Source organism: Pipistrellus hanaki (genome assembly GCF_964339955.1).
Source record: "Pipistrellus hanaki genome assembly, chromosome: 5".
Classification (NCBI taxonomy): Eukaryota; Metazoa; Chordata; class Mammalia; order Chiroptera; family Vespertilionidae; genus Pipistrellus; species Pipistrellus hanaki.
In genome coordinates, this window is record NC_140507.1 from 80,625,830 (window position 1) to 80,638,041 (window position 12,212).

At 55.0% G+C, this 12,212-nt stretch overlaps 2 protein-coding genes across 3 annotated transcripts; one reads left to right on the forward strand and one right to left on the reverse strand.

Moving 5' to 3' along the window:
* Nucleotides 1-955: 955 nt before the first annotated feature.
* ABHD8 (abhydrolase domain containing 8) lies at nt 956-8,519 on the reverse strand. Its single transcript, XM_084885973.1, has 5 exons — nt 8,319-8,519; nt 5,706-6,459; nt 3,336-3,506; nt 2,968-3,184; nt 956-1,620 (listed from the first exon to the last, which is right to left on the reverse strand). The coding sequence occupies exons 2-5, from the start codon at nt 6,449-6,451 to the stop codon at nt 1,465-1,467; spliced, it is 1,290 nt and encodes a 429-aa protein (XP_084742099.1). The 5' UTR covers nt 6,452-6,459; nt 8,319-8,519; the 3' UTR covers nt 956-1,464.
* An 83-nt stretch (nt 8,520-8,602) lies between these two features.
* On the forward strand, nt 8,603-11,451 carry MRPL34 (mitochondrial ribosomal protein L34). 2 transcript variants are annotated; one of them, XM_084886068.1, is made up of 3 exons: nt 8,603-8,896; nt 10,351-10,983; nt 11,183-11,451. In XM_084886068.1, exons 2-3 carry the CDS (start codon nt 10,916-10,918, stop codon nt 11,394-11,396), a joined length of 282 nt encoding a protein of 93 aa, XP_084742194.1. In that variant the 5' UTR covers nt 8,603-8,896; nt 10,351-10,915; the 3' UTR covers nt 11,397-11,451. The 2 variants fall into 2 exon arrangements, with proteins under 2 accessions (XP_084742194.1, XP_084742195.1); XM_084886069.1 differs by having other exon boundaries at nt 8,650-8,896; nt 10,357-10,983.
* Nucleotides 11,452-12,212: the final 761 nt, after the last annotated feature.

A 12,212-nucleotide genomic window follows, 5' to 3' on the forward strand; every position in this document is an offset into this window, starting at 1 on the left:
CCAAGTCTCCTGATAAAGTGACAGCAATTAAGACAGTATGTCATCTACCCAGGAACTCACAGACAGGTCGCTTGCAAAGAATCCGGAGACCTCCAGAGTCCCCAAAGAGATGGGATTTCTCTAACAGAGTCTCCCAACCTCTGCTCCACCAATTCTCAGAGCCCAGTTCCTTTGGGGGCGGGGGCTGTCCTGTGCATTGCAGGGGCCCGGGAGGCATCCCTGGACTCCACCCACGAGGTGTCACTGTCGCCCTGCCCTCCACCTCCCAGACGTGGTAAAACTCCGGAATTTCCCGAGGGACAGCCGGGCCCCCGGTGAGAGTCACTGGGCTAAACTGGCTCATAAACCAGAGGGGGAAGTTCCCAACGGCAGTAACCAAGGAGGCAGGTGTCTCCGCCCACCATCCTCACAAGCCACCAGTGTGCCCAGGTACACAAACATTAGGGTAAAATATGGAGGAACGAGGGCATGGCCCTGGGGCAGGGAAATCCTGCTAGAAAATGAGGTGGTGGCCTCAAAACAACCACCTTCACGACAAAAGCCACCCGAAACCAAGTTGAAAGATAAGACGGGACGGCAAGAGGCACTGACTTGCTGTGTGACTCGGGGTGAAGGGGATTCAGTGAACTGAGAGGTGTCGGGCACTCAGCATGGGGCCTTGTATACAGTTGGCACTCCATGATGGCTCCTCTACTCCGATGCGACATCCAGCGATCCTCACCTCAGCCTCCATATGGACCTCTTCCGCCCCTACAGCGACAAGGAATCCATCCCCTGACTGTCCTCCTGCTCTGGAACACTGCCCAAGCACCCGTGATCTGAGGAGGAAGGGGAAATTGGGGAAGCAATCCTGGAAGGACAGGCACCTGCATCAGCCCAATTTGCAGATGGGGAAACTGAGGCTCAGGGGAACCCCCCCCCCCACCCCCTGGTCACCCAGCACAGGTCCAGAGGCTTGGATTGTCACTTCTTTTTATTGAGTTACAGGTTGAGATGTGCAGGTTCTGTGGTGCCAGTGCCCCCACCCCTGCCCCCTTAGACAACGAAAGCTACCAACGCCAGGGGATGGGAGTGGAGGGTCTTGGGTCACGGGGCGCCCCCTCCTCCCAGGGTCTCTGGATTAAGCATGGCTAACATGTAAGACAATGGAGTGGGTGTCGCCTCAACCATGACCATGGCCTTGGCTTTGATGGGCAGGGGGCTTCTGTACAAGGTCATCATCGTCTCCGAGAGTCCCTGCTACGGGCAGGATGGGCCCCACGTTGGTTGGGTCCCGCTGGATGCAGGCGAAGGAGGAGCGTGTGTGTCCACCGGGCTCCCTGGAATGCCACGCCAGCCCAGCCAGCCTCGGGGTGTGGCCCCAGGCTGGCCCCGCCCACCAGAGTCAGCGGCCTGCCCCGATCGCCCGGCTGCAGGCCCAGCAGCGCGGCTCCTGCTCTTCCTCAGGCCCTGCCGGCCCCGCAGCTACTTCTTCTCGGGAGGCGCCGCCAGGACAGGCGGCGGGGGCTCGGGCTCCCAGAGCAGGAATTCGTGGAGCAGCGTGTTGACCGTCTCCGGACACTCCAGCATCACCATGTGGCTGCCTTCGTCGATGAGCTTCAGGAAGGCCAGCAGCAGGATCTGTAGGGGATCAAGGCTCAGGGCACACACAGCCGGCGGCTCTGGGACTCCTCGCCGGCCACCCATGGCTTGCAGCGTGGGGAAGGCCCCCCTGAAGTCTACCTCACTGCTGCACTTTTTATTTATTTTTTAATTTTATTGATTTTTTTACAGAGAGGAAGGGAGAGGGATAGAGAGCTAGAAACTTGGATGAGAGAGAAACATCCATCCTATTGGGGATGTGCTTGCAACCAAGATACATGCTCTTGACCGGAATCGAACCTGGGACCTTTCAGTCCGCAGGCTGACTCTCCATCCACTGAGCCAAACCGGTTTCGGCTCACTGCTGCACGTTCATCCGAGGGGGTGGGCTGGAGGACAGCCTGCCCCCTGCTGGGGCCCAGCTCAGGATCCCTCCACCCCAGCACTATGCCGTGTGGGGCCTGGTTTTGCTTTGCTGGAAGGCCGTCCTGTTTATCGCGAGGTTTGAGCAGCATTCCTGGCCTCCACCGGCAGGCACCAGCAGCACCTCCCCAGCTCTCCACCGCGAATGCAACAACCAAAAGCCTGCCGGCATTCCCAGGTTTCCCTGGGGCTGGGGTAAGGGAGCAGAGTCCTCGCTGGTTAAGAACCGGTCCAGCCGAAACCGGTTTGGCTCAGTGGATAGAGCGTCGGCCTGTGGACTGAAGGGTCCTGGGTTGGATTCCGGTCAAGGGCATGTACCTGAGTTGCGGGCACATCCCCAGTAGGGGGTGTGCAGGAGGCAGCTGGTCGATGTTTCTCATCGACATTTCTAGCTCTCTATATCTCTCCCTTCCTCTATGTAAAAAATCAATAAAATATATTAAAAAAAAAAAAAAAGAACTGCTGGTCCACTGAGACCGGTTTGGCTCAGTGGATAGAGCTTTGGCCTGCGAACTCAAGGGTCCCAGGTTCGGTTCCGGTCAGGGTTACATCCCCAGTGTGGGGTATGCAGGAGGCAGCTGAACTCTCTATCCTCTCTGTTAAAAAAAAAAAAAAAAAAAAAAAAATCACTAAAGTACATTAAAAAAAGAAAAAAGAAAAAAAAACAACTGCTGGTTCAGAGATATGCCAAGTGCTAATGATCTTAAGACCCCTCTTTGGCAACCTCTGATCTAAAGACCCACCTGGTCTGCTCTCCCAGAGTTCTGTAGCCCACCCCACTCACTGCTCACTTATACACATCCCAGCTGTAAAGCGGCCTTTTTATGTGCATAATCCTGGCAGCTGGGCAGGGCAGCCCTACGTTCTGGGTTTCTCACTCCAAGCTCCCATGTCCCTGGGGCTGAGTCCCCCTGGGTTGCAGGAGGGGGGCGGGGTACGGTGGCCTGCGTGCTGAGCCCCTACCTCCGCCATGCGCTGGTCCTCCTCCACCGGAACGAACTTGTCATGCATGCCGTGGACCAGCAGGACCGGCACGGTGAGCTCTGCGTGGTAGACCTCGTCGCCCTCGGGCCAGTACTGGCCGCTCATCATGGCGCGCAGCACGAAGGACGACACGTTGAACGCATTGCCCTCCTTCAGGAGCTGCTTCTCTTTGGCCCCCTGGCGGGCGAAGCCGGCCCTGGTGGCAGGGGCGCGCGGTTGGGAGTCCTTGTGCCACTGGCCCACCCAGGGTGCCCCTCCCCCGCCCCCACGCCAGCCCCAGCCATACGGGCCCCCCTCCCGTACAACCCGGGGAGGTGCCAGGGTCGGCCAGGACTGGGGTCACTCACTTGAGGAAGCTCCAGGCCAGGCAGGGCGACAGGCAGTGCAGGATGCACGTGGGCATGTTGAAGATGGAGCAGAAGCTGGGCTCCAGCGCCGTGGGGCCCCCACCGTTGATCATGATGACCTTGTGCACCAGGTCTGGGTACTCGTGCGCCAGGAACGTACAGAAGGAGACGCTGCCCAGTGGGTAGGTGGGGTTGAAGGGTGGTGGTCAGAAGGGTGCAGACAGTGAGGGGGTTGATGAACACCCCTTACCCAGAGGCAGGTCCATGAAGGCCAAGATTTCCCCCTAGGACCCATGGACACTGAGTGGGGACGAGGGATGGGCTGGGCATTTGAATGTTCTGAAATTGTGAGGTGTGTGTGTGTTGAGGGTAGAATATATATATATATATATATATATATATATATATATATATATATATATATATATATATATATTCTGAACTTAGAACTTTCAATAGATCCCCAAGGTACCACGACCTCCAAAGGGATAAGTTATCTATGGCCAATTGTTGGAAAAGCAGTCTGGTTAAACAAACCCTTTGGCTGCCCAGAGGAAATCCCTTTCCTGTGTACCCCTTCCCTCTGGTGTGCCACATCTGCCTGCCTTACGCAAGCTGGAAGGGTCTGCCCGAGGAGCCCCCTGGGTCAGCTCCTCATTCCTTCTAAGGATGACCACTTGTTTTTATAAACAAAATTTACCATTTTGTAAACTTATAAGATATTGTGTAAAATTTCATTGGAACACAGCCACCCCACTTGTTTACAATGGTGGCTGTTTTTCTGCTATGGCATTAGAGTTGTGAAGTTACAACAGAGACTGATGGGTGATTCACAGACCTAAAGTATTTCCTATCTGGCCCTTTAAGAAAAAGTTGAGCCGTCTCTACGATAACAAGGGAGGATGGGACAGGCAGAAGTTGGGTGGACCTGACTGTGCCAGTGACTCACTGAATGCCCTCGGGCAGAATGCGTAACCTCTGAGCCTCCATCTCCACGTGTGTAAAAAAGTAACTATGCTGACCTCATAGCATTGCTATGGGATCACAGGAGCTAGCGTGGGTGAGTGATCATTTAATTGGAGAAATCATTTAGCATAGGCATCCACTTTGGGAGTTGCTATCCTATAAACCAGTGTTTCCCAAACTTCTCTCATGATGAGAATCACCTGGTGGAGTTGTTAAAACACAGATTCCTGAATCCCAACTAAGAAGTGCTAAACTAGAATTTTTGGGAACATATAGGTAAAATTGTATACTTAACTAGTGCTCTAAGACAGATTTTATATACAGAGCACTAAGTTAGGTATGCAATTTTACCTATATGTTCTCAAAAATTCTAGTTTAGCACTTCTTAGTTGGGATTCAGGAATCTGTGTTTTAACAACTCCACCAGGTGATTCTCATCATGAGAGAAGTTTGGGAAACACTGCTATAAACAAATAAGACCTGTTATTTCCCAGCCTGGCTTCCTTTCTTTCTGAAGTTTAGGTAACACTTCTTTTTCTTGTCTAATTGCATAGGCTACAACCACTAAAACGATTATTCTCAACCTCGCTGACTGGATTCTGCCTTTCCTTCTGGATAAAGGAGGGAGTGGTACCACTTGACAGTGATCAGGCACCCAGGCCCAGAGCCTTCCATAGAGGGAACTCTCATCTAAATGCTAGGTGGTTGCCCTGGCCAGCTTGGTTCAGTGGATAGAGCGTCAGCCTGCAGACTGAAGGGTCCCAGGTTCAATTCCGGCCAAGGGCACGTGCCTGGGTTGCAGGCTCGATTCCCAGTGGGGGCATGCAGGAGGCAGCTAATCAATGATTCTCTCTCATCGTTGATGTTTCTCTTTCCTTCTCCCTTCCTCTCTGAAATCAATAAAAAAATATATTTATTGAAAAAAAAATGCTAGATGGGATCATCTATCACTCCTTTAAGGAAGAGTGAATCATAGCAAACTGCTTTGTAAAGAGAATTTATGAGATTCCAGTTAGCTTTTCCTTGGGGCTCGTGGGATCTCCAGGGCAAGCAATTTTTTATCTTAGTGGAAGTCATGGGTTCTCAGCCAGGGGTAACTCTGCCCACCAGGGGAACTTTGGCAGCATCTGAAGACATTTCTGTCAGGATCATCACCAGACCATGTGCTAGTGGTACCTAGTGGGTAGAGGTCGGAAATGCAGCTAACCATCCTACAGAAAAGAACTACCGAAAAACACTGCTTTGAAACAATGGCACTGGTGGTAGGAATCCCTGCCTTGTTGCAGATGTTAATGGGATTTTTCCAATGAGGAAAATCAGTGTTTTGTGATGGGGGTGTCCAGTATCTGTCAGCCCCCAACCCCTTCTCTCCTTTCCCCCTATCCCTCCCGGGCGTTGGCTCACCCGTAGGAATGCCCAATGAGCACATTCCGCTTCTTGGCATAGCGCTTGAAGATGGCGCGCATGTCCTCCGCCAGCGCATAGAAGGTGTAGGCGGCGGCCACCTGGGGCGCCGAGCTGGCCCCGTGCCCGGCCAGGTCCGGGGCCACCACCTCGTAGCCCAGGCGCACGAAGAAGTCCAGCTGCTCCTTCCAGATGGCCAGGGAGCCGCCCACGCCGTGGATGAAGAAGAGCACCACGTCGGCCTGCGTGCCCTTGCAGCTGGTGATGCGCTTCTCACAGTCAATGTGGATGGTCCTCTTGGGGCGCCGGGCCCGCCGCCGCCGCCCGCCGCTGCCAGGCCCGGCGCTGGCGGGGCCCGAGCGGCCGTCGCTGCCCGCCGGGTCCGCCAGCTCCACCTCCAGAGAGGCCGGGGGCTCCCCGGAGCCGTTCTGCCCGAGCAGGAGGTCCGCTCTGGGCGCCCGGCCCAGGTTCTCCACCAGCAGCCTCCCGTTGCGGTACACGGTGATCCGGCGCTGGCACCGCACCAGGCCGGCGCGGTCCCCCTGCGCCGTGTCAGGCGCGGGCGGGGGCGGGGGCGGGGCGGGAGCTGGAGCAGGTCCCGCGTGCTTCACCCGCAGCACGCGGCCGGGCTTGACCTCCACAAAGGTGTAGCCATCGCTGGACTCCACGCTCTCCAGCGGCCCCACTGCGTTCGGCGGCGCCCCCAGGAGACAGCAGAAGATCCCATCCGCCACCCCGGTCAGCATGGTGTGTCCTGCGAGCGGGGAAGACAGCTGAGGGGTCCTAGAAGCTGCCCCCTCACCACCCGCTTCCCACAAGTCACCCCGCGAGGCTCCGTCTAGGCTCCAGTTTGTGGAGGATCAGGCCCAGCCAAGCACCCATAGGTTCTGTCTGGCCCAGCCAGCGTGGCTCAGGGGTTGAGGTCATGGTTGGATTCCTGGTCAGGGCACATGGCCAGGTTGCAGGCTCCATGTTCCAGTGCGGGGTGTGCAGGAGGCAGCCAATCAATGATCCTTTCTCACCATTTTTTTCCTTCTTTCTCATCACTGATGTTTCTCTCTCTCCTCCCTTCCTCTCTAAAATCAATAAAAAAATATTTTTAAAGAAAGAAAGCCCTAGCTGGCTTGGCTCAGCAGATAGAGTGCTGATTTGCAGACCTAGGAGTCCCGGGTTCAATTCCAGTCAAGGGCACATGCCCAGGTTGCTGGCTCGATCCCCAGTGGGGGGTTGTACAGGAGGCAGCCAATCAATGCGTCTCTCATCATTGATGTTTCTATCTTTCTCTCCCTCTCCCTTCCCCTCTGAAAGCAATAAAAATATATTTTTAAAAAAGAAAAGAAAGAGTTGGAAACCAGTTTGGCTCAGTAGATAGAGCGTCAGCCTGCGGACTGAAAGGTCCCAGGTTCAGGTTCAATTCCTGTCAAGGGCATGTACCTTGGTTGCGGGCACATCCCTAGTAGGGGGTGTGCAGGAGGCAGCTGATTAGTGTTTCTCTCTCATCGATGTTTCTAGCTCTCTGTCCCTCTCCATTCCTCTCTGTAGAAAAATCAATAAAATATATATAAAAAGAAAAGAAAAAGAAAGATGTTCTCTGTCTGGTCAGTGCCTGCATGGTGGTTGGCCATGCTGGCCTATCCTGGAGAGGAAGGACCGGTTATGGCTGGCACAAGAGGCATTTATAGGGAAGGTGGTGTAGTCAGGGGGACCTTCCTGGGGGGAGGGGGGCACTATGGCCCAGTCTGGAGGATCTCCCCCTGCTCAGGTTTATAGCAGTTATGGTTTCCTAAGCCCATTCATTCATCCATTCATTAATCCAATCACACATGCACTCTTTCATTAACTCCCTGTCCCTGAGCTAGCATGTTCTGTGGGTCTCTGAAGGCACCTCAAAATGCCCCAATCCCCAATCTCTACACCTGGCTCCTGAAAGGGTAAGGCCCTGGGGGACAAGGTTTGGGGCTGAGCTCCAGAGGCTTTGTTCACATCTCTCCAAGACCACGGCGCGCTGGATCTGTTCCACAGAAGGACAAGCTGAGGCCCCAATACTGGATTCTGGGGGGCTGATGCACAACCCCGAATGGTGGAGATGAAGATGGAGAAGGCAGTGTTCTCTGCCTGGGGGCTTCCAGGTCTCCATCCTGTTCCCTGGGCCGTCTCTCCCGTGTCCATGGCAACCATGGCAACCACAGGCCGTTACATAACTCAAGGGGGATATGGGCACATCACACCCCCATTGTCTCTAGGGCCTGGAGATGGGACCAACCCTTCCCCCACCCCCCTCCTTGGCGCCGCGGGGATAACGCATGCCGCTGAAGGCCCTCCGTGACCCGTACCTGCTGATGGAAGGGGAGCAGGCCGCACCCCCCCTCCCCTGTTTCTGGCGGGTCCCAACCGCAGATTGCAGAGGGGGACACCGATGCGCCACGCCAGCCCCCTCCCTGATGCCAGGCCCCTACCTCCCGGGTGCCTGTCAGCACTGTGGCGGGGTCAAGGCCACCGGGGCTCCACGACTCCCTAAGAACCCGAGCGCGGACTCTGTGGATACCCCTTTAGAAGTGGAAGCCCCGGAGGGGGGCCCCAATACCCACCTCGCAGGGCCCACTCCCCGCTCACCTCATCGAGGGCTCCGGGCCCGGGGCAGGGCGGAGGGGTCCCGGGCGGAGGAGCCGGCGTCTGCCTGCAGGAGCCGTTTACATGTTGGCGCGGTGTCGGGCCGGGCGCGTCTACGCGGGACGGCGCGGGTCCGGAAGGGTGGTCAACGCGGGGGGCGTCCCACCGCTGCTGAGCAAACCGGCCCTTTAAGTGTCTCCCCAGGGGGCGGGGCCGCGCGCCGACCGACGGGCCCCTCCGCCAATCGCAGCCCGCAGACCGGCCTGCCCTAGTTAGACTATCAATCAGAAGCGGCATCTCGGGATGGGGGCGGGCTGCAACTGCCTAGCGGCTCCAGGGGCTTTTGCAGAGGTGGAAGGAGGAGGTTTGGGGCCTGGCCCAGGGCCGAGAAGGGGTCGCTAGTTGGTGCTTGAGGAGCTCCAGGCGGCGGGACCTGGAGCCCCCTCGCTGCTAACAGGATCCCCTCGGCCAGCCCCTGCCTCCTCCGAACTGCCCTGTCCCCTCCAAACGAAGCCCCAGGCCCTTCGCTCTGTGCTGACCTTTCCCTGGAAGTAGAGACTTCCAGATCTTTGCAATTTCAGGTGGGGAAACTGAGGCGCATACAAGGCACAAGGTCACAAGACGAGTGGAGGAGGGTGGGTAGAGACGGGATTTGGATCCACGCTTGTATGATCCCAAGTCCTGGAAATGTATTCCTTAAACCTTTAAACAGAAGTCTTGGCGCTATGGGGAATCAGGGAATTGGAGTTCTCCAGATGGGCCACTTTAACCAGCGAGTCTGTGGTCCCAGCTAGAGTCAGAGAGCCCAGGGTCCAAATCCACCCTCTGCCCTTTGCAGATACATGGCCCCGGGCAAGTTGCTTCCCCGAGACTCCATTTCTGTATCTATGCAATGAATCTCCCATGCGTTCTCTATGCAGGTAAAACAGCGCGGTAAGCGCTCGATACTTTATTGGCATTACTGTACTAGTGTAGTATTGTAGTGGTTTGCTAAATGACAATGCGGGTTAGATGGGCTTCAGAGGACAAGGGGTTAACCATTCCTTGTCCATTCCCAACTCCTAAAATTTGCTGCCAGAGCTGGATCAGGTCCAGCCACCCACGCCTGCCCACTCAGAGTGCTTCTGGGATAATATTCTTGCAGCAAACACACAAGCTGGGAGATGGTTGGGTGCCTGCTGGCAGGGACTCAGCCCCACGCCTGGCCTTGAGGGGCCCCAGGCTTCTGGAAGAGTGTGGGGAGAGTTACGTGGGGGGCAGATTTGGGCCAGAGAGAGGAGTAGCATTTAGAGGTACAATATCAGAGGTTTTTTTAAAAAAGATGAATAGAAGGGCCGAAACCGGTTTGGCTCAGTGGTAGAGCGTCGGTCTGCGGACAGAAAGGTCCCGGGTTCGATTCCGGTCAATGGCATGTACATTGGTTGCGGGCACATCCCCCGTAGGGGGTGTGCAAGAGGCAGTTGGTCGATGTTTCTCTCTCATCGACGTTTCTAGCTCTCTATCTCTCTCCCTTCCTCTCTGTAAAAAAAAAAAAAAAAAAAAAAAAAAAGATGAATAGAAGGGTACCAGGCAAGGGAAGGCATGGCTGAAAGTTAGGGTGTGACACATGCCTGTCAGAGAGCATTTTCCCTGGGACAGTGGGGATATATATATATATATATATATATATATATATATATAATATATTGAGAGAGGGAGTGAGAGATAGAAACATCAACCATGAGAGAGAAGCATCGATAGGCTGCCTCCTGCATGCCCTACACTGGGGATGAAGCCTGCAACCCCAGCATGTGCCCTGACTGGGAATCAAACCTAGGTCCTCGCTCAACCACTGAGCCACAGATCTGAGTATTTGAAAAATCCTTCTAACCCTAATCCTTCTAAACCTGTGCAACAAAAGGTTTTGGATTCGATCCCTGGTCAGGGCACTTCCAGGAGACAACAGATTGATGTTTTTCTCATCTCTCCATATATATATAATCTCCCCTTAGGTGAGGATTAAATTTTTTTTATTTTTTATTTTTATTTTTTTAAGTTCTAGAGCTCCAATGGGGGCACCGCCAAGGACAAGCTTGCAACTTGACTGGAAACTGGATCGCGGAGAGGAGCAGGGATCACCCCTCGGACATGAGCCAACTCGAACTCAGGCCTCCTGGGCTTAGCGCCAAGGGGCGGAGACTTGGCTGCAACCAGACGAAAGCTGCCAGCCAACTGGGTACCATCTGCCGGGCTCCCGATGGACGTGGGAGGCTCAACTAGCCCTTTCCTGCAGCTGTCACCAGCTGTGCCGCCGCCACCCCGGGGTACCCTGGGCCAGTGGGCAGGAGGAACTACAACTCCCAGCAGACCGCGGGACATAGCGAGCTAGCCTAAGAAGTGCCGTTCGCCAGCTCCTACTAGCCACATGAGGAAACGACACACACCTGCGGTGCGGCGGCTCACGCCTTTGGCACACAGGAAGTGGAACTACAATCTCGGAGGCCCCCCGCGGCAGTGAGGTTAGAGAAACTACATTTCCCAGAAGCCTCCGCTTCGCAGCTGCGGAGCCTGCGGTTTTCGGAATAGCCGACGCGGACGGGCCGCGTGATCCGAAGCCAGACATGGCTCTCTTGAGCAGATCCCTGAGTCGCCAGTTGTGTCCCGTCAGTAGGGCTATACAGGATGCCAGGTGAGTCCTCAGGGGGGTTAGGCTGGAATCGGGGGGGTGCTGGGGCCAGCCGTGTACCGACCACACGACTTGCCAGTGCCTTGCGCCATTCCTGCGCGCCTTTTGCAGTTAGGCTCAGTGTCTGCATGGATGGGGAGCCCAGGCTGAGAGAGGTTGAGCGCCCCCTCTGACCTTTCTCGCTGTCTCTCTGCCCTTGCAGGTGGCTCCAGCCCCAGACCTTGTTGCGGCTACCCGATGCCTGGGGACTCCCCACCACGCAGCCGAGCCGGGGCAAGGCACGCGGGAACGAGTACCAGCCGAGCAACATCAAACGCAAGCACAAGCACGGCTGGGTCAAGCGCTTGAGCACCCCGGCGGGCGTCCAGGTCATCCTTCGCCGCATGCTCAAGGGCCGAAAATCGCTGAGCCACTGAGCGCGCCGCTGCCTCTGAGACTGCCCCCTGCCATTAAAGCATTTCCCTCGCTCCAGACCTCTCCCGCCGCCGCTGTTTTTGTGAGGAAGGTTGGATGACTCAGACATGAGTGCGCCTCCAGTTGTGGGGTTGGCCCAGGGCAAAAGTCTGGGGTTGGGCTGCTAAGGGGAATAGGAAGTCAGAATCCTACATAAGGGCAACAGTCCACGGAATATGAACCTCGCTGTGTACCCACCCATTTCTGACCACCAATTACCTACAGTCCATCCTACTCCCTCCTGTTTGTTTTTTTTATAAAATATATTTTATTTATTTTTTACAGAGAGGAAGGGAGAGGGATAGAGAGTTAGAAACATCAGTCAGATGCCTCCTGCACACCTCCTACTGGGGATGTGGCCACAACCATGGTACATGCCCTTGACCAGAATTCGAACCTGGGACCTTTCAGCCCGCAAGACGACACTCCATCCACTGAGCCAAACCGGTTAGGGCTGTTTTTTGTTTTGTTTTGTTTTGTTTTAAAGCAAATCTCAGGCATGGTATTATTTCTTTTTCCATATATATATATATATATATATATTTTTTTTAAATTGATTTTTTACAGAGAGGAAGGGAGAGGGATAGAGTTAGAAACATCAATCAGCTGCCTCCTGCACACCTCCTACTAGGGATGTACCCGCAACCAAGGTACATGCCCTTGACCAGAATCTAACCTGGGACCCTTCAGTCCGCAGGCCTATGTTCTATCCACTGACCCAAACCAGTTAGGGCGTGGTGTTATTTCTTATGTAAATATTTAAGAATGCATTTCTCCAA

Coding starts and splice junctions, on each gene's coding strand:
- ABHD8 (XM_084885973.1), bottom strand. CDS start 6,451: ATGCTGACCGGGGTGGCGGATGGGATCTTCTGCTGTCTCCTGGGGGCG. Junction 3,507..5,705: donor CTCATTGGGCATTCCTACGG/GTGAGCCAACGC, acceptor CCCACTGGGCAG/CGTCTCCTTCTGTACGTTCC. Junction 3,185..3,335: donor CTGGCCTGGAGCTTCCTCAA/GTGAGTGACCCC, acceptor CCCTGCCACCAG/GGCCGGCTTCGCCCGCCAGG.
- MRPL34 (XM_084886068.1), top strand. CDS start 10,916: ATGGCTCTCTTGAGCAGATCCCTGAGTCGCCAGTTGTGTCCCGTCAGT. Junction 10,984..11,182: donor AGGGCTATACAGGATGCCAG/GTGAGTCCTCAG, acceptor CTGCCCTTGCAG/GTGGCTCCAGCCCCAGACCT.